Genomic DNA, 20000 nt, shown 5'->3' on the forward strand with positions numbered 1-20000 from the left:
TAAGTTCAAAATTCCTCACACTAACACTGCAATTTTAAAAGCACTTAAGTAAAAAGTTAGACTTGTCTGGGCTGACTGTGAGTAGGCCTGGATTAAGCTCCTGCAACTGCAGCAAGACTGTGAGTGGATTTTGGTCAGACTGAGTCCACTCACCCTCCATTCAAACTGTCCAGAAACAAGTGTGAACATGTGTGTGTTAGTCTGTCACTCACGCACCGTGGAAGTAGCTCTTGACTTTGAGGTATCCCACGCTGAGTCGGAGAACGGACAGCTTGTCCAAACGGCCTCGGACCTCCTGGGAGAACGGCAGGAGGCTGGTGAGACGGTCCAGCTCCCCGTTCAGACGGTCCCGGTGCCGCTTGGATGGGGTGGTCTTCGCGGCGCCACCGTCCACCGCAGGGGCCTTCGGACTGGGACACGAGAGGACGTGAACGTTAGCCTGCTCTTAATATGGAACTGAACACGGACTGTGAGAATGACTGTGTTCACGCTGAATGTATTCATTCTAGTCCACAAAGAAGCACTTCTGTACACAAACCAGGGCGCTTGGATTTCACATTTTCACGCTGATATCAGGAGGTTTCCTGGTTTTGAAGTACACTTCATATTTTCATTCTTATTTGAATACATCCAGGGTTGTATTTCTGAGATTCAATGGTAGACACTGTTCAAATAAAAACAAAACAGACTTAAATTCCCTTCCTGGTTGTAAGAGAGCCAGGTATACCTCAGAGGGGAAATTAGGGGTTATTTCCACTGAGTCATCCGAGAGTTGGTAAAGACAGCAGCTCTGTAGTAACCTGGCTATGGGAAGGGGCTATGGTCACATCTCCAGGGATGAAGAGAAGAGACACAGACCATACACTCTTCACTGACTTCTCCAGGCATGCCACTGTTGACTACCTTGCCTTTCCATATTTCTCTCTCTCAGTTGATACTGGCGGCCAGGTAAACTGTACATTGGGATACTTTTATATGTCTGACATTTTAGGAGTCACTTTGGGTAGAACTACAGAGAGAGGAAGGGAGGGAGATAGATAGATACTGTAGATAGATAGATAAATAGATAGATAGATAGATAGATAGATAGATAGATAGATAGATAGATAGATAGATAGATAGATAGATAGATAGATAGATAGATAGATAGATAGATAGATAGATAGATAGATAGATAGAGAGAGAGAGAGAGAGAGAGAGAGAGAGAGAGAGAGAGAATTCCTCTGTGCAAAAACATGTTTAAATTGACAACCTCCACAAAGAATGACAGTGATGTCATCATCCTAAGACTGTGGCTGGATCTTCCTCAAATGTGTCTGCCATTGTTACTACAACAAATTACAGAGGGATGATTCCAATGGGACAGGTCTGGGCAAGTCACCAAGTCTGCCAAATCTAAAGGAGGATGGTTAGAAACGGAAGACAGCGGGAGAGGGAGAGAGAGAGAGAGAGAGAGAGAGAGAGAGAGAGAGAGATAGGGCAGACGTGATGATGGAGAGACTGGTTGAGCAACATTGTCTTGGATCATCATCCTCTCTGCTTCCAGTGGTTGAGGTCTATTGGACAGCCAGATGGAGAAAAGTCACCTGCATTGGGCTGCACCGAACTGCATTCCCACTGAACAAAGAGAAAGGAGATTACACTCCCTCTGCTACACCACTGTCCACTCTGCATAATAGCTAAAGGCCTGGGCATCTAGGCTCAGAGACCATTTCTTCCATCAGGCAACCAGACTCCAGAACAACGGACACTAAGGGCCGGCTGCCCGCCTGCATGTGTCAATCACACACAGGCTCCCTCGGACTGTACACACACAAACACACACCCACATGCAACAATGCACATTCGCACGTGCACTACACACTTTACGCACACTATAGCCTCCTATTACCACGAATTGCACCGTTTTATGACTAATGTAGCTATTGTTTTTATTACCATTATCCTGTATTATATGGTCTTTGAACTGTTATTATCATGTTTTCTTATTATGTTGTTACTACGAGGTTGAGGTAGAACCCAAGAATTGTACAAAGCATGTATAAATATTACATAGTTATAACCATACAGGAAACTGAATCTGAAATTCTTAAATCTCACAATCTAATCCTAAATTTAAATACTAGCCTATATTTAATACCATTTATAAGCTCTTGTGGAAAAAATTGATTCGTGTTATAGGCTAGCAATGTGAAACACAACCTAAGGAGTTGGCTTCAACCCACCACGCCAAATAGTTTCAATCAACTCACAAGCTATTTAGAGAGCTGTACCGTCTATGGAAGCCAGCCAGCCACACATCAACAGGTCCTCATAAAGATGCTGCCTGACTTAGCTAAGGCTGACAGTGGAAGCAGCTTGGCAGGGCACTGAAATTACATAAAACCACTGCGCGAATGAGGCAATTCTATTCTCACAAGGTGGTCCTCAGCATGTATAAAGAGTCCCGCATGCTAAAACATTGGAAAAGGACCTAGTTTATGTGTAATGGTTCAATTGTAAATTCTGCAACCATTGTCATGTTGTCAACGTTGCATAGCTCCCCACATGAATAACGGGTAGGCATGTATAGCCTGATAGTCTGATATTCCCTTTATTCTGAGTCTATAAAGGTTCAGTCTGTCTACCACCTGCAGCAATTCCCAACTGCAAATGAGTAGATTGATAAGTGATTAAATAGTCAGGCCTATTGGATAGCCATATTTAAATCTGGAAAGTCCAAATGATGATGTTCTCTTCCAGGCCCCCAGAAAGACCATGTGGTGCCCTCCCACCCTACGCTGTAGATCAGCTGTCAAAGACTCGATCGTACCCTCGCCATTCCGTACGAGTAGCCTAGCTGTCTGCAAAACAGCTCTATTACGATGTAGGCTACTCTGGAACGCAAGGGAATAGAAACACCTAATAGTGATTTAATACTGATTAATAACCTCTGACGTCCGGAAATGCGTAGGCCTACTGTTGGTGTAGGTGGATGCGAGGTAGCCTACAGACGATGGGACACCCCGCTATGACATTCATGAATCTGAACCACTCTTGAAAACTTTCTTACATTTTCTGGACGGGTTTCTTTCTTTTCTTCGCAGCGTAGACTCCACCATTGCCCAACATGTTGCCTTTTGAAATTAAGAGTATCGTTTTCCAAAATATCGGTCAAAGACAATCCCAAAAGTAAACAAACACCCTACATGTCCCCCACTCCTGTGGTCCTGGGGTTAAACGCTGGACCGAGACACAATTCCATAGAAATTCCGCTCTAAAGGTAGCCTATGTCCTCGACTCTCAACCACTCCAACAACACATCTCTTTTTCTCTCTGTCTGTTTTGCTCTAGCTTTCAACCAATCGGGACCTTCGTAACAAAAACGCACCTCTGTCCCACCTATTATAATTGGTGTAACTTATAGCCATTGTTGGCGTTATTATGAGGGCTAAGCTATTAAAGAAGATTTCGAATGATAGTTTCTATCTAGTTTCTTGTCGACAGTGATCGCAAAATTGATGTTTTACAATAGTCTCCTGCCGCAACTTTCTACGAGGTAAAATTCTGAGATAGATGTTAAATAATTGTCTTATTGTCTCCCCCTAGCGAGTCATATAATGACCGACCACTGAGAGTTGCTAAAACTCTTTAGTTCATGACATAATTACAAATTACTAAAAATAATAATAATAACAACGAATAATAATAATAACAATTCATTTTATTTATAAAGCACTTTTCATTGTGAAACAATCTAATAGGCCTATAAATGTACTTGGATTGGAGTATTTTCTATATGAAATAGTAAAAATGTTTTAAGTCCATGTCAGTAGATGCACAAGTGAACCCATTAAGGTGAAGATATCAAAAGCCAGGAATCAAGGATGAGTTCACCAGCTAACTGTTCAGGCTACCTCCACCCATACATAGGTATCAAGAATTTGTCTGAAATACAACATTTCAATGGAAACTAATGGTCAAAACTGAGCAAATTAGAATAAAAAGAAAAAGAAATGGACAGATCATCGACAATGTTGGTGGGACAGACATCACAGAGTACTACAGTGGTTAGACTTGTCATTACACTATTATACAATACAGGGTCATATTATACAGTACAGGGTATACCGTATTACTGGGTTATATTCCCTATTCCCCAGGCTGATGATGGACTAATGACATTTTATAATTCAGATTGTGTCTCAAAAATCCAGAGGCTTGGCCTGTTCCCAGGGGAACTCCTCCCTGCCAAAGTGTCCGTAGCAGGCGGTGGCCTGGTACATCGGCCTCTTCAAACCCAGCTCTCTGTGGGCAAAACACATGACACAGACACTACAGTCCACTCATTTAGCATCTCAAGATGGCTGAATCCTCACGGCCAGAATGAGAAAGCACGAGCACTTCTTTGAGGAGCAGACGACATAGTGAGAGACTTCACTTACTTCACAATGATCCCAGGTCTCAGGTCAAAGTTTTTCTGCACTATTTGCAGCAGTTCATCTTCATCTCTGGTGGACGTTCCGTAGTCGAACACAGAGATGGACAGCGGACGGCTCACACCAATGGCGTAGGAGACCTGTAACACTCCATAGTTAAAGCAAAGCATTCTCAGACGTTTAGTTGTTATATACAAGATAAAGGTACCGCGTACAATTAAATGCTCCAAGACATGCTTTCATTTCATGTTGAACACTTTACAAGTTGTGAACCATTCTGATATGTAGCACCCCCCCCCCCTGTGGACGTAGATGACCCCTCACCTGAACCAGGGCTCTCTTGCACAGCTTGGCCTTTACCAGGGACTTGGCCACCCAGCGAGCTGCGTAGGCCCCTGAGCGATCCACCTTGGAGTAGTCCTTCCCAGAGAAGGCCCCGCCCCCATGACCTCCCCACCCTCCGTAGGTGTCCACTATGATCTTGCGGCCTGTGAGTCCCGCGTCACTCTGTCCACGAAGGGGAAACGACACACAGGAACACACACAACCAAAGGTCCGGATTGAGATTTGTTACGGAACCGGTAGAAGCAAAAGGAAGAATAAGTGAATTATCTGAAGCCAAACAACAAACTCGATAAGAGCTATGTCTCCTGCATCAAATCACTACACTTGAGATTTCACTTTAATCCACTCATGATATGAAGATAGTCTTGTACTGTTCTACACTCACCCGAGGCCCGCCAATGAGGAACTTCCCACTGGGTAGGAGGTGGTAGATGGTGTTGTCATCCAGGTACTTGGCAGGGACAACCACCCTGACTACTTTCTCCATCAGGCTCTGCCGGATCTCTGCCAGGGCGATGTCAGGGGTGTGCTGAACGGAGATGACCACAGTGTGGACACGCACCGGCTCCATGGCGCCCATGTTGTCTCGGTATTCCACGGTTACCTGGAGATGAAGAAGAGAGAGGAAGAGAGAGAGAGAGAGAGAGAGAGAGAGAGCACTGTTATATTTGTGATATTTTCAGCTATGCGTCTAATGGGACTTTAGCCTAGTGTGTTACCACTTGGTACATGTCTTCTGCTGATAAGGTCTATAAGCAATTTGACAATGTATAAAGCAGTCAAATGTCTCACCTGTGTTTTTGAGTCAGGCAGTATCCAGGGACACTCTCCACTGCGAGATAGCTCTTTAATTCTGATGTTGAGCTTATGAGCCAGATGGATGGTCAAGGGCATGTATTCCTCTGTCTCATCCGTGGCATAGCCAAACATCACGCCCTGACAAGACAACAGGCTCTCAGCATTAGACCTCCAGCTCCATTCAACAACAACAAAAAAACACTGGTCAGGAGGTTCAAGGTGTGTGTGTGGGCGGGGGGGGGGGCGGGGGGGGGGGGGGTGTTGAGTGATGCTCTCCTGTGTTTTGTGTACATGTAGGGTAAGCGGGGTTGGAGATTGAAGTGTAGTTATCTTATTGTTATGTTTTGCAGATGATTGTTAAAACCATAAAAACAGTAAATATTATATATATATATATATATATATAATATGTCTGTAAATGTACCCAATAGAATGCCATAAAGTATCTTTAAGTAATTCTACTTTGTTATTCACAGTGTTTTTAAAGCCTAAAGGGTTTACAGCACTGTCATAATTCAATTCAAACTGTATTGCAGACTCAAGGTCCAGATAAATAACAAGACATACTGTAACATACATCATAAATCACAGCACTTGAAGATAACAAAGCTATGTGCTGAGGGCAAGGACCTACTGGGGTTATATAATGATGACCTTGTCATTTCTGATTTCATATGTCCTCTTTCCAGACACAATGAATAGAGAATACCATTTATCGATCTTTTTTTTTTCACTCTGATGTTCCACAATGCATTGTTTTGCCCCAAACCACAGCTGGCTTTGAGAATTGTCCCCATATGTGACTGCCACTAAGGTTTGGCCCTGATGTCTGCCAAGGTCATTTTTCCGTTTTTATAGATTATGAAAGTGTAAATTGTAAGATTTCAAATGATGTCCATGCATGAAATCTGCAAATATTTGAAGATATGCTTCTGTGAATGTTGGTACACCTGAAATCACTAAGCAGAGAAAAAGGGCTTCAAAGATTCAGAGCGGTTCACACTTCTCACAGGACAATGGACTTTGAAGACAAAATATAACTATTTAGTGATCCTAAAACTGTTTTTGTTATACTGAGTGGGTTCTTCGCAACTTCAATTTTTGTAATATGAAAAAAGGGTTAAAAAGAACTCCAAAAAACAATATATTTTGCCCTCTAGCTCATTTTGCAGACTGCAGACATCAGGACCAAACGTCCAGCGGTCCCATATGTTGTGATATTAGTGCACCTGGTCTCCTGCACCGATGTCCTCCTGGTCCCGGCCTTCAAACACACAGTCTGCGATCTCTCCACACTGTCGCTCCAGCGCCACCAGCACATTGCAGGTCTTATAATCGAAACCTGTAGGCACCAGCAGCCCAGTATGAGCGCTGCACCAGTATACACAGGCCTCATGGTACTTATGAGATGAGAAAACATTAGTGTCCATTAAATTGACATGTAATGGAAATTTGTCTTTGGCAACACAGTATAAAAACAGACAAGAAGCAACTAAAATACATAAAAGACACTTCTAGAAGCAACAGTGTTCTTGGGCTTTGGGGGGGGGGGGTACTTATTGTAGTACAGTATGGCCCTGTTTAGAATGGGTTACAGGGTTACAGGTTATATCTCAGTCAACTTTCATTCAAGGTTTAGATGCTATGTCTGTTTTGTTCATCTCTGCTTCAGCTAACTTTCCGTGTTATCTAATGAAGCAGATATTAGGGTGCTTTTGATTTGATAAATCCTCTTACCTTTGGAAGAGTCGTCATAGCCGATTTTCTTCACAGTGTTTCTGACCACTGTCTGAAGGTCCACCTTAGCCTTGGACGTCACCTCTCCACACAGTAAAATCATGCCCGTCTTTGCCACACATTCTAATACCAAAATAAAAGATTATTAATGTGATTGCTTGATATTATCCCAAAATAACACCAAGACAAGGTTCATTTCCAGCTCCTGTATTTGGCGCCTCAATTAGGTTACACCTGACCACCGCCTTCTTACTCAATGTTACTTCAACTTTTGGTATACATTTTTATTTTTTATTATTAGACCTTTATTTAGGTTTATACTCTATGTAGCCTATATTAATTAATTTAAAGAAAAAAAGAAAAAAGACTTGTCTTCGTTCTATAGCACTGTGACTGCTGGCACTTGTTTTCACTGAAGGCTTTACTGGGAATGACTATGATGTACAGTCACTTCACTTACTCTAGACAAATGTACTTATTGTAAACTTGGAAAAGCGTCTGCTAAATTACTTAAACGTAAATAAGTAGAAGTAAAGTATACAAATGAAAGGCTTGTTCCATTCATGCAATCATGTCTTGAGCCAAACTTTTATCTTGTTGATTTTCTTAACAACAGCCGTGACCGCAACACTTACCACAGGCCACTTTGGAGTCAGGATCCTGAGCAAGGTAAGCATCGAGAACAGCATCACTTATCTGATCACACATTTTATCTGAGAGTAGACAAATACACAAAACATATTTGTTTACAACATAAATTAACGCAGTGCACTAGCTACAAGTTGATATTCGCCATAACCCCAAGTAGCAGGTTGTGTGTAGCCAACCAGACCAACGTCAAGCAAAATGTTTTAATCTTTTAAAAATTAATAATTCTATGCGTCATCTGTACCCGCATGTCCTTCTCCAACTGATTCCGATGTAAATAGGAAGGTTTTCCCACTGGATCGGTTGCTACCGATAGGATTCATTTTCAAACGCGTAACGTTAAACTAACGTGAACAGTTCACCTCAACTAGCTATAAATATACAGTATCAACATATAAACTTCTATCCCTGATCTCGCGAGCATGCAAGTTTCATCACGAGTCCGACTGTTATCTATCGCCACCTATTGACCAAATTGTACGAATAGCATAGAAGCTCTTTCAACAAGAATGGCTCGAGAGCCTGTCAGTAGTAGACTAGCCCTGGTCCAGACTGAGAGGATGAGACTAGCCCTGGTCCAGACTGAGGCTGAGGCTAGCCCTGGTCCAGACTGAGAGGCTGAGGCTAGCCCTGGTCCAGACTGAGAGGCTGAGGCTAGTCCTGATCCAGACTGAGGCTAGCCCTGGTCCAGACTGAGAGGCTGAGACTAGTCCTGGTCCAGACTGAGAGGCTAGTCCTGGTCCAGACTGAGAGGCTGAGGCTAGTCCTGATCCAGACTGAGGCTAGCCCTGGTCCAGACTGAGAGGCTGAGGCTAGTCCTGATCCAGACTGAGGCTAGCCCTGGTCCAGACTGAGAGGCTGAGACTAGTCCTGGTCCAGACTGAGAGGCTAGTCCTGGTCCAGACTGAGAGGCTGAGGCTAGTCCTGATCCAGACTGAGGCTAGCCCTGGTCCAGACTGAGAGGCTGAGACTAGTCCTGGTCCAGAGCCTGGAGGTCCTTACCTCAAAATGGATGGGTGTTCCTCGACTCTAAAAGATTCAGCTCTTCAGACATTCTCATTTGCATAAAGAGCAAACTAAATATATACAGTAGACAGTATGCTGGTGAAGAGAAGAGGGGATTTCAAACTGCAGTGTTTCTCACAAAGGTTCTCTTTAATCTCTTCGAAAAAACAGAATTGCCAATGTTGTTTACACGATCACATTGCCGATTCAGCTCAAAGTAAGAGGTATCCATACAATAAGAACAAAATATACTATTCACATCATGACCTTGGTTTATGTAGTGAATGATGGGGGGGGGGGGGGGGGGTAACACTCTTGGCTGTCCTCTGAATAAGGCAGTTCGGTAAAATGTGTATTTTGACCTCAGCCAAACAATCTCACAAATAAACAAAAAATATTGATATTCTAATACCATTCCATTCTAATAATATTTTAATCATCCTTTATATCTTGCATCACAATAGCCAAGTTAGATATCAAATTAAATGAAAGTATACAATAGTGTCTTGAGCAAGTATGTGATTCAGTGAGTCTGCAGTCCATCATGATCCGTTCTCCATCATGATTCTCCAACAGAGGCCAAAGGGCCTCCAGTGTAAAAATCCACATCCGTTGTCACCAAAACTGTCAATTGAAATCAAAGTCTTCAAGGAGGGAGGTTAGTAAACATGATGTCGGTGAAGCCCTGTGGTCTGTGTTCACTGTGAGCTGTCGTCGTCTGTGGAGGGGGCAGATGTAGACTGCTGCAGCTGCGTTCTGTCCAGATGCACCTGCCGCACCGCCAGGATGCGCGTCAGCATGCTCTCCAGCGCGGCGCCCTCCAGTGGCTGGGAGGAGTACCACTGAGGGCTGTTGGGGTGGCAGGAGACCACTGGCTGTAGGTAAAAGAGGTCGTCTCTTTTTCTCACCGACTCCGAGCTGAGGGTCAGGGAAAGGCCGTCATCAGAAGACGACGACGACAAAGAATCCCAAATCAATTCAGAACTCCCAAGACCCAAGTCAATGATTGGCTTGCAATGACAGCCCAGTGACAGTATGACATTTCAAACATCTAACATGCAGTAAACACAACTTCACGTAAACAAGCCTGTGCACGTTCTCACCATTTGGAGAGGTAGAACAAGTAGAGCCTGACAGGGCAGCGGAGCGGGTTCTCGATGTTCTCAGGCATCTCCATGTCTCCCTCCTCTTCCTCCATCTTCCTCTTTGCTGGCAAGACTGGCAACAGCTCTGTATATAAACAGCGGAGAGCGTTATACTATAGAATCATACACAATGTGCTTGTTACACAATAGAATCATACACAACGTGCAGTGTTTCTATCGCTCGCTTTGTTCTCTGTCAACCGCATTGTGTTGCCTCTGTGTATGAAATGCGCCGTATAAATAAAGTTTGATTTGATTTAATCGCATTGTTGTGAAAGCAGGCCGGCATCCCCCACCTGAGCGCTCCTCGTCCCTGCGTGGCGGTCGGAACCTGAGGTACGCCATCTTGCCGGTCTTGGTGAGGCGGGTGCAGCGGGTGAAGTTGGCGAAGGAGAGCTGTCGGTGCTGGTGGGGGTCGGTGAAGCAGAAGATCTTGGTGCTGAAGAAGATCAGCGTGTTGAGGAGCACGGTGGGGGAGTAGGCCCCCAGCTGCTTACACTCCCACAGGTAGTCCTCCTCCACCCGGGAGTGAAGGTAGCCTGGACACGGCCATTGACAAGGGAGAGTAAGAGATATGATCATTATAATTATAATAATTAAAATAATAATTATAAAATAATTATGTTTAATAGTAACTTTATTGACATAGTTATCAATTATAACTGTATCAACTCTATCAATAACTATTTATATTTACTTATATAGCTGAAGTAGTTAAATCGTTAAAACTTATTTACTTATTTATTCAAGTCACCTGAATCGCAGGGTGGAGACGGGGACCTTATATTCAGTAAGCCAAAGTTAAAGTAGTTTGGTATTTAGCATCTACAAGGAGTTTTTGACTGGTTATAAAACAGTCTAATTTGATTACTGATGCCTATACATTACCTACATTAGCAAATGCGTCCATCTGCGAGAAGATTGGCTGTTTCTATATTCTATAGATATCTGCTCAGCTGGTCGGGTTGACCAGAAAGGACAAAATAATTTACCTCGTCGCTAGTTATCCTGACAAGTAGCGTATTTTTGCTGGCTTCCAAAACAAATACTATGCTAGACAAGAGATATTTATGACAGGAAGCGGTGGTGCTCATGGGAAATGCAGTCTTCTTTCCGGGAAAACACTACCGCTTTTGTCCACAGGTGCCGCTAAAATCAACACAAACTGAAAAATTCCTCGTGGCTGCTTTAACAGTCACACGAGGTAGTGATATGGGGGACATATCAGGAATGCCTGCCTTCACAGTGACTTTTAACTCTGTTACAGTACATCCATAGCATGCCGGGTGTGGTGTTGATGAAGGGTCATACCGCTGGGTAGTACAGTAGGCCTCCAGTGCTCTAGCATCCTGGTAATATCCATAGTGAACTGGTTGTAAAACTCATCCGTGAAGATGTTCTCGATCCTCCCGTTCTTAAATAAATACTGTGAAGACAATAACAAAAAAACATGGAGGAAAACGAACACGGTCAGTAACAACGGTACAGGAGGCTGGGTTCTGCAGAGGCTGGGTTCTGCGGAGGCTGGGTTCTGCGGAGGCTGGGTTCTGCGGAGACGGCGTGGGGGGTTGGGCCGTACCTGCTGTATGCCGAGGCAGAGGTAGAAGATGCTGTCGGGGCTGTAGGGCTGTCCGTTGGGCCGCCTGACCTCGCTGATGAAGCGACAGAGGCCGTAGCTGAGCTCGGACGAGTCGCACTGTAGCACGTCCTCTTTCAGAACCACCGGGCCCGCTGGGACCGCAGAGAGAGAGACGAGGGGTTCAGAGAAACACGCAGCAGCGCACGTGCGCAAAGACCGATTCAGGAGGGGTCCAGGCTGACTCCTGGGCCATGTGAGCGTGGAGGTAAACGTGCACTCACCAGCTCCACTGCTGGGTTCCGGCGGCGGATCCTTGCTCGACTGTAGGACCCAGCTCTTCCAGGCTTCCACGCCGTACATGTGGTGCAATTGCCTGGCGGCAGGCTGCATAACACCGTGGCTAGCCTCCCCGGAACTGGTCCTATTGCGACTCTGAAGCACATATTCACACACACACATACAGATGAGGTAGGACTTTTTTCATGAAAATGCACTTTGAGCTCCATCGAACCGGAATGGCGGAAGTGGAGATGGTGATCCTGGACCTGGCTGGGCCAGTGGGCCACGTACCCGTTTGCTGGGAGAGAAGCTGTCTCGAGGTCTTTTACGTCCAGCCAGACTCCGCCTCCTGAGGGAGGTCGAGGGAGTCCACCTAGAAGAGTCAAAACACTCTGCAAAGAGAGTTCAAGTGTTAGACACGGCTGGAGGATGGTATGAGGACTGATCTCTCTCAACAGGTATATGCTACGTGTATTGAACATAGTCCAGGTGGTTCAATTAAATTAAAGCTGCAATCATTGATTTTATTCACATTGTCAATACTAATTAAAACCAACTGATATCAGATTTGTTTCACTGAGCCATAGTGTCCTAATAGCATCCTACTTTAATGACTCATTCCTACCAGTGTCCTGTCTGTTGTTTAGGGATCTAACAATAACCGGTATAATGATAAAGCGCGATAAAATTAAATTTATCGTGATAAAATTATAATGAAAACCGTGTTTGATTTCTGCGCTTTGAAAAACTCACTGTAAATACTGTCCAGTGTCAACCAAAGTTAGCAGCAGTCTCCAAGACACATTATTTTTAAGTTTATGCAAACAAAAAGTGCTGCTGCTAATTTTATCTGTGGTTTTCAATATAAAACTTGGCGAAATTATTTCAGCGCGTGTATCAGTAGTTTTAGAAAATTTTCAGTACATTTTATAATACCACGATAATAAATGCGAAAATTTTGGTCACTATTATCGTGATATGAAATTTTCATACCGTTACATATCTATATCCGCAATCCGTCAATCGCCGCACCAGGCCTTTGCTCCGACCCCCATGCCTTATATGGCTCTGCCCATAAGTTATAGTCACTTGTTTGTAAGCATGTTTGTGCGAGTCTCTTACTACCATCTAACGGAATTTACTGGTAAAATAAAACCACTGAACCCAGCTTTAAATTGTACTTTCATCTCACCAGTGGGGATGTCAGCCTCCAGGTCCATCATGCTGGGGGGGTCCACAGTCTCTGGGCGTTCCCCTAGCTGGGTGCTGGGGGCAGAGGTCGACTCCTCCTCCCAGCTGAGCGGGGTGGACACGGCCTCAGACTCCAGATCTCCACTGTATGTACTTCCCTGGTCTGATACAACACATAACATATCAACCACCAGGAGAAAATAATCCAGACTCAAGCTTTCTTAGCCTCGTGAGCCCATCCTGATCCCACCAGCTCACATTCTGTTTCACTCCGCAGATCAGACTGGTAAGTAAGTAAGTAAACTTTATTTATATGTGAAGCGCTTTGTGCATTCGTGCTGTGAAAGGCGCTTCACAATACAAATAATACATAACTCTGACTGGTCATCTCGAACGACATAGTGCAGATGTTGTTGCAGAAATTTCAATAACAACAAATAAACAAGGAAAATAGTATGCACTAGCGGAGTTTCTCGGAGGTAGAGCATAAAGGCAAGTAATTCCCTCCGTTCTAGTATCGTTCTAGATAGGAGGAAGTCCTTCCTCTTGTCCCACAGATGCTGTCCCCCCTCGCCTCATTAAAGAGGTCTGGACTTAATGTCTGGACTTAATGTCCCAAAAATTATAAATAGTAGTCTTGTTTCAGATTCTGTGCCTGCTTATTTCAAACAAGCAGTTGTGGCACCCGATTAAAAAACAACCTGAACACATCTGTTCTTTCTAATTAGAGACCCTTCCTTTCATTTCTAAAATCGTAGAGAAAATGGTACTTTTACAATTAAGGTCTTTTTTTCTTCTTTTTTTTACATGTACACAACATTTTTGAGACTTTTCAATCTGGGTTTAAAGCGTCTCACAGCACAGTCTGCACTCCTAAGAGTTTTTAATGACCTTTTAGTAACTACTGATTCCGGTGATTCTGCAATTCTTATGCTGTTAGATCTCACCGCTGCTTTTGACACAATTGACCACACAATTCTTATTTCTTACCTAGAGCACTGTGTGGTATCGGGGCCTTAGAGTGGTTCAGGTGCCATCTGCCTTGGAGGTCTTTTTCTGTTAGATTTGGTGACTCTGCATCCTCCTCTCTAGCCCCCTAACCTGAGGAGTTCCCCAAGGTTCTATTCTTGGGCCTATTTTATTTTTGTTATACCTCCTCCCCCTAGGATTAATCTTGAAAAAGCATGGCGTTCCCTACCAGCTTTATGCCAACGACTCCCAAATCTACCTGCCCCTTAAAAGAAATGACAACAGCTCCCTGATGCCTCTATTTGAGTCTTAAGAACATAAAAGCCTGGATGGCGTTAAACTTTTTAAATCTAAACAAAAGTAAAACTGAGGTCATAGTCTTTGGACCCAGTGGTACCGGTGATGTCTCTACTATGGACCCGGGTTCCCTGCAGCCATTTGTGAAACTCATGGTCACAAACCTTGGTGACAAAATGGATAATCTTTTTAAACTTGACAAGCAGATAAATTCTGTGGTTAAATCCAGTTTCTATCATCTGAGGCTTTTGGCCAAAAGAATGCACACTGGCATAACCAGGCCTCCCACGAACACCTACAGTTAGTTCATAATTCTGCGGCACTTTGTTAACTGGAACCCGCAAGCCTGAACAAATCACTCCCATTCTGGCTTCCCTCCATTGGCTCCCAGTTCATTTCAGAGTTAATTTTAAGATTTTATTGATTGTTTTCAAATCATTAAATGGGTCGGCACCACAGTATATATCTGACCTCTTCACACGTCCACACTGCTTCGAGGGCTCTGAGGTCCGCGAATCAGTTGTGTCTCGTCGTCTCAAAAACCCAACTAAAGACCAGAGGCGGCCGTGCCTTTTCAGCACTCGCCCCTAAACTGTGGAATGAGCTACCCCTCCATGTCAAAATGGCCCCCACCCTTGGTACGTTTAAATCTTGCCTTAAGTGTCATTTCTTTTCCCTAGCTTTTAATTCAGTGTGAGTGCTTGTGGTCTTCTGTATTTGTGCCTTGTATTATTATAAATCACTAGCTGTGTTCTATGTGTTTTAGTGTGTTATGAGTTATTACTTGTATTTCAAGTAATAACTGTGTTATTGTGCAGCAATTTGGTAACCTTGTGTTTGTAAAATGTGCCATCTAAATAAAGTGGATTGGATTGAGGTCCAGACTGATCAGGAGAGAAACAGAATGTGAGCTCGCAAGATCAGGATGGTTTCACGAGGCTACCACTTTCGAACCGAAGTGTGAGAAAATCTTTTTTACTCACCTCCATGGGAGATAGGTTTGTCTTTCTCTACTTCCTCATCGTCGTCAGCCATGCTCTGTGATTGGACGAGGAGGTCCTTCTTGTCCTTGGACTCTGAGTCACTCAGTGTTGAATGTAAAACCATGGGCACTGGGACCTACAGTAGCAGAAGAAGAATTGTGCCTTAACGAGACAGGTTACACGATTCAAACCTGCTGAATGTCAGAGATATCATCCTTGATAAAGTGAAAGACCAGATAGGTACGTACAGGCACAGGCATCATCATGGGAACAGGTGTGTACTGGGAGTACATGTTCATGGGAACGGGTATGAATACTGGCACAGGGACCGGCAAGACCACAATCTTCACCTTCTCCTCCTGTATTGTGGTGTTGAAAGAACACTCAGAAAAACCTGCAAGAAAGTGAGCAGAGAGACCTTTCGGAAACTTGGAATACTATGAAATATCCTTGTGATTCAGCCGGTTAGATATAAGAGCACAACTAGATCTGTAGTTTAGGACATAAGGAGGGTTGCACAAACTTCCAACCGATGCGTCATTTCCAGTGTTTGTGTTCTGAAGAGAGAATGTGCGGTTAGTGTCGGTGACCTCCATTGTTGTCGTACCTGCAGGTGTCTCTATGGTCTGGGTGGGGAGGTGGCACATGGTGTCTTGGCTGCGGGTGAAAGGTTTACACAGGATGGCCTTGTTCTTCATGTTCCGCCTATTTGCCAAGGGAAGCCTCATGGCATCTGTCTGGGTGCTTGCCTTCAGAATGCACGCACACGCACACACGCAAGCTGTTTATACAAGAGCTTCATAAACCAGACTAGTCAGTGACAAGGAAATGCGCCTCAAGGTAAAATTGTTCCAAGTCAAAGGTCAAGAGGTACGATACACTAGGATAATACTCACATCATCAAGACTCTTGCCATGAGAGTTAGATGTGGGAAGAGCTCCTGTAAGCAAATTAAATAAATACAGTTGGTTAAGTTTAATAACATGTCTTAAGTATGACAGAATTAGTTATATCAGCCAGTCTAATACAGCTTCTACTGACAGTATATTCAGTATGAGCCATCCTAGTAGCTAAGTAGGCTAGCTAGCTACCTGTGAGGGGGGTGTCTGCCGTATTGGGTTGGCCTGCAGGGGTGTTAGCCAGTGACACAACATCAGCTATGACTGGCGCCATTTTAGAATGTTGGGCCTGTGCTGGACTTCCTGAAGGCATTGAGGAGAGACAGAGTCTGAGTCAAACATGACTGGTAGAAGTATAGAGGAAAGATAGGGCAGAAGAAGGAGAAAGAACTATGGGACTTTTATGTTTGTTTATCTGTTTGAAACCGTAATACCTTTAATAGGGTTCTGGATGTTCCGGTAGCAGTACTGGAGAACACAGTCCATGTTACAGAAGTGCCGGATAGTTCCAGAACATCTGAGCTGTTCCGCCATCTTCCCCTGGCGTCTGCAGTTGTCACATCTGGCCATCTGAGCGGGGAGGAGAACAGACAGAGGATAGAGAACGATTATAACTTTTGAAGACGATTTGAAGTAAACATTTATTGGGTATCTTATATTTAACAGTTCTTTAAACACTCTTGTTTACTTGTGTGTGTTTGTGTCTGTGTGTTAAGGCTGTCAACTGAGCTCAGAAATTATATTTGACTTTTCGTACAGTGGAAACCGTGTAGTGATAGTGATCACGGTTACAACCGCTTATATCGATCAAGACACTTGGGACAGAATCATTCATATACAAATGCTGTTTAAATAATTCACTCATAGTAATCAAGGAATCCGCTTGCTGTGTTCATTTTGGGTCTTTTCATATGGAAAACATGGAAAACTACGATACCCATTTCCCATGATAGCCTACTTTACCCGTCTGATAACCTGTGTTTTCCGCTGGCTAGTGCTGTAATCGGACTCCTTTTCCCCTTTCCGAAACACAAAGTGAATCGAAATGCCAATTGAGTCTGAGAGTCAGGCTATAGGTGCTGCATGCACTGAAATCATGACAGGAAAAATTATTTTATTCATTTCAATTTCATTTTCTCTCAATGAAAGACGTAGTCTCCTCATGAAACTGTCAAGAACGAGCCAATGAGACGGAGCGGCGAAAATGTCTTGAACGCGCACCTGTGGTTGATCAACTCGAGCTGCCCTTGTTATGTGGATTGATTATTCCTGGTCATGTAATGCCTCCTTGAGCCCTTAAACTGGCAGAGTCTGGGAGAGGACGTTTCCAAAACTAGTTTGAGCGGTTTATAGACAGAGAGAGCATGGTTTCTGGACCATGTTCATCATGTTTCTGCATGGAGAATGCAGTCGTTTGGCTGTTTTTCGGACATATTGAAAAGAATGTATACGAACGTGGAAAGTGTTTTGGCATGACTAGAAGAGGGGCGGGACTTGGTAGGCTGTGTGGTAGCCTACTAATCGAACCTACATTTTTAAAATCGATTGCACATTTTCTCACCAAAGTTGATGACTAGTCGAAGTTCAAATATTTATTTGACAGCCCTAGTGTGTGTCTGTGTGTGTGTGTGTCTGCGTGTGTCTAACCTCATAAAAGAGCACAGTGAACATCGACATGCAGTCCGGCTTGCAGAACTCCTCCATCTTGCCTCCGAAGTGGCTGTGGATCATCTTCTGGCCGGCCATGTTCTGGCAGATCCCCAAGCAGAACGCACAAGATCTCCAGGGGCTCTCCTTGTTTTTCTTGGTCAGGTCGTGTTTAAACAACAACTTGCAGCCTAGGGAACACACAGACATGAATCGGCCAAACGCCCAGTGACAAAGAGCACATACTCTTCATTTGAGGTCTTCAGGAGCATCAGGTAGGTCCATTATGGATCATCTTATCTATTCAGAACCACTTGACTCACTCTCACTGCAGAAGGCCCTTGCGCGGTGGTTGTACATGATGAGGTCTTTAACCACCTTTTCCAGTAGGCAGTATTCACACTTCATAACGATGTTCTTCTGGGTCTTGAACTGATCGCAGCACTGCTTCCCACAGAACTGGAATATCCGCCCCTGAAGACAACAGCGTAACACACACGGATCAACACTACCCTCGGTCTCAGTGTGTGAGACGGAAAAAAAAAAATAATAATAAGGGCATAGTGTGTTAGGCACCAGGTTAAAAGACAGCTTCTCTACCTTGTGCAGGAAGAGCTCTGGCTTGGAGGAGAACTGCAGGGAGCACTGGTTGCAAGTGAGCCTGACGGGCCCAGGGGGGCGTGCTGAGGAGAGAGGGGCGAGACCCTGCTGCTGCTGCCCATAAGTCCTGGCCGAGCCTGGGGTGGCCAGGTGGGGTGCGGGGGCCATCTGGCTGGGAGCGTAGGGATGTCCAGAGGTAGGTGGCCGAAACAATGGGTGCGGAGAGTGACCGTAGGGGCCGGAGCCCGCTCCCAGAGAGTCGTAGTAAGGAGGAGGAGGAGGAGCCATGGGATTGGTGGAGGCGCCGTTCATCTGACCAGGGGGTGGACCAGAGCCTTGGACCAGAACCTTGCTCTGCTCAGACTGCAGGATAGTGGCAACACACATAACAATAGGCTAGTGAAATGCACTGATCAAGTTACACAGCTGTATGACGGAGGGTAATTCAGGGTAATCGGACACTGAACAGCTGGTTGGGCTGGTATGAAAGGGCCGTACCCTGAATGTGGTGACACAGTCATGGGAGCAGAAGTTCCGGATGCTTCCGTCCACCATGGCCAGGTGGTACTGTGGTACAGCGTTCACTCTGCAGTGGGTGCATGGGAATGCTGTTCCTGAGGGCAGATGAAGGAGTATTATGGGACAGCATTCATTGGCATCGTCACCACAGTAAACTGGACACTGCTGAATACTGCACTTCACCGCCTAGCCACCAGAGGGCGATGCCACGGGCATGAAAGGGCCATATCTCCACGTAGGAATGTCACAGAGAGACGTGGTTTGGACCGTCCGAATGGTCTCGACGTGACGAATGCAGCAATACCAAACATGTCCTGCTCGCACACAGGTGCACGCGCACTAGGGCTGGGACTTTTGCCCCAAAATCATATTCGAAGTTCGTTTATTTATTAATAATAATATTCGAATATATTCGAATTATTATTAATAATATTTTTACCATTAAATTCTTACAGAAAGACCTACCTAGGTATTAAAATAAAGTTGTGCACATTCTGTCCACTAGTGGGCATTGTATCATAGGCAATATCGATAAGCAATGATGTATTCTATTAATACATCCATGGTACGAGTTCACGGGTGGGAATGGTGCGTTCGTTTGTGGTCGGAGGTGGCAAGTCGCAAGTGGCAAAATACCTACCTCCGACCTGTGTGCATTCGAGCTATAGCGAATGATATGATTATGATATGATATTGACGTCAGCCGGCAACTGGGGGCTGAGAAACATATCCGAATTTGCGACGAGGAAGTGCGAGTTCATGCGGCGTTTTATTTAATCATTCCTAGTAGCAAGTCGCAATTTGCCACCTCCCAGTTATAAACGAACGCACCAGAAGTTACGGGTTTGACTGCCATTCCAGAGCATTTTCACGTGTAGGAGGTCGGAAAAACACGAGTTACGGGTTGCCTGGAACGCGCCGTGCTAACTAACGTCACCTCC

At 44.6% G+C, this 20000-nt stretch overlaps 3 protein-coding genes across 4 annotated transcripts in view; all 3 read right to left on the reverse strand.

Moving 5' to 3' along the window:
* LOC311328761 (aryl hydrocarbon receptor-like) overlaps positions 1-3215 on the reverse strand; it is a 15954-nt gene extending 12739 nt beyond the window's left edge. Inside the window, exons 1-2 of one of the 2 annotated variants that reach the window (XM_084461316.1) lie at positions 3053-3215; positions 217-410 (exon numbers count right to left, since the gene is read on the reverse strand). In XM_084461316.1, coding sequence (XP_084317442.1) covers positions 217-410; positions 3053-3111 — 253 coding nt within the window. In that variant the 5' untranslated portion in view covers positions 3112-3215. The remainder of the gene's footprint in view (positions 1-216; positions 411-3052) is intronic. The other variant, XM_084461317.1, reaches the window with a different exon arrangement.
* Positions 3216-3775: 560 nt separating this feature from the next.
* On the reverse strand, positions 3776-8329 carry mat2al (methionine adenosyltransferase II, alpha-like). The gene is made up of 9 exons (XM_084459800.1): positions 8191-8329; positions 7934-8011; positions 7299-7421; positions 6791-6903; positions 5556-5699; positions 5149-5367; positions 4743-4925; positions 4425-4558; positions 3776-4287 (listed from the first exon to the last, which is right to left on the reverse strand). Exons 1-9 carry the CDS (start codon positions 8267-8269, stop codon positions 4185-4187), a joined length of 1176 nt encoding a protein of 391 aa, XP_084315926.1. The 5' UTR covers positions 8270-8329; the 3' UTR covers positions 3776-4184.
* Positions 8330-9259: 930 nt separating this feature from the next.
* Positions 9260-20000, reverse strand: part of LOC311328642 (zinc finger MYM-type protein 4) — a 16594-nt gene continuing 5853 nt past the window's right edge. Inside the window, exons 10-27 of the mRNA XM_084461304.1 lie at positions 19039-19154; positions 18541-18903; positions 18264-18414; positions 17941-18131; positions 16728-16863; positions 16486-16596; positions 16291-16334; positions 16002-16143; positions 15643-15788; positions 15395-15530; positions 13147-13308; positions 12246-12346; positions 11957-12107; positions 11676-11827; positions 11408-11522; positions 10393-10635; positions 10055-10181; positions 9260-9869 (exon numbers count right to left, since the gene is read on the reverse strand). Of these exons, the coding sequence (XP_084317430.1) occupies positions 9650-9869; positions 10055-10181; positions 10393-10635; positions 11408-11522; positions 11676-11827; positions 11957-12107; positions 12246-12346; positions 13147-13308; positions 15395-15530; positions 15643-15788; positions 16002-16143; positions 16291-16334; positions 16486-16596; positions 16728-16863; positions 17941-18131; positions 18264-18414; positions 18541-18903; positions 19039-19154 (2807 nt within the window). The 3' untranslated portion in view covers positions 9260-9649. The remainder of the gene's footprint in view (positions 9870-10054; positions 10182-10392; positions 10636-11407; positions 11523-11675; positions 11828-11956; positions 12108-12245; positions 12347-13146; positions 13309-15394; positions 15531-15642; positions 15789-16001; positions 16144-16290; positions 16335-16485; positions 16597-16727; positions 16864-17940; positions 18132-18263; positions 18415-18540; positions 18904-19038; positions 19155-20000) is intronic.

The sequence above is a fragment of the Borostomias antarcticus genome (genome assembly GCF_949987555.1).
Source record: "Borostomias antarcticus genome assembly, chromosome: 2".
Lineage (NCBI taxonomy): Eukaryota > Metazoa > Chordata > Actinopteri > Stomiiformes > Stomiidae > Borostomias > Borostomias antarcticus.

Coding starts and splice junctions, on each gene's coding strand:
- mat2al (XM_084459800.1), bottom strand. CDS start 8,269: ATGAATCCTATCGGTAGCAACCGATCCAGTGGGAAAACCTTCCTATTT. Junction 6,904..7,298: donor CTATGACGACTCTTCCAAAG/GTAAGAGGATTT, acceptor TGGTGCCTACAG/GTTTCGATTATAAGACCTGC. Junction 5,700..6,790: donor ACATCGGTGCAGGAGACCAG/GTGCACTAATAT, acceptor TTGTCTTGTCAG/GGCGTGATGTTTGGCTATGC.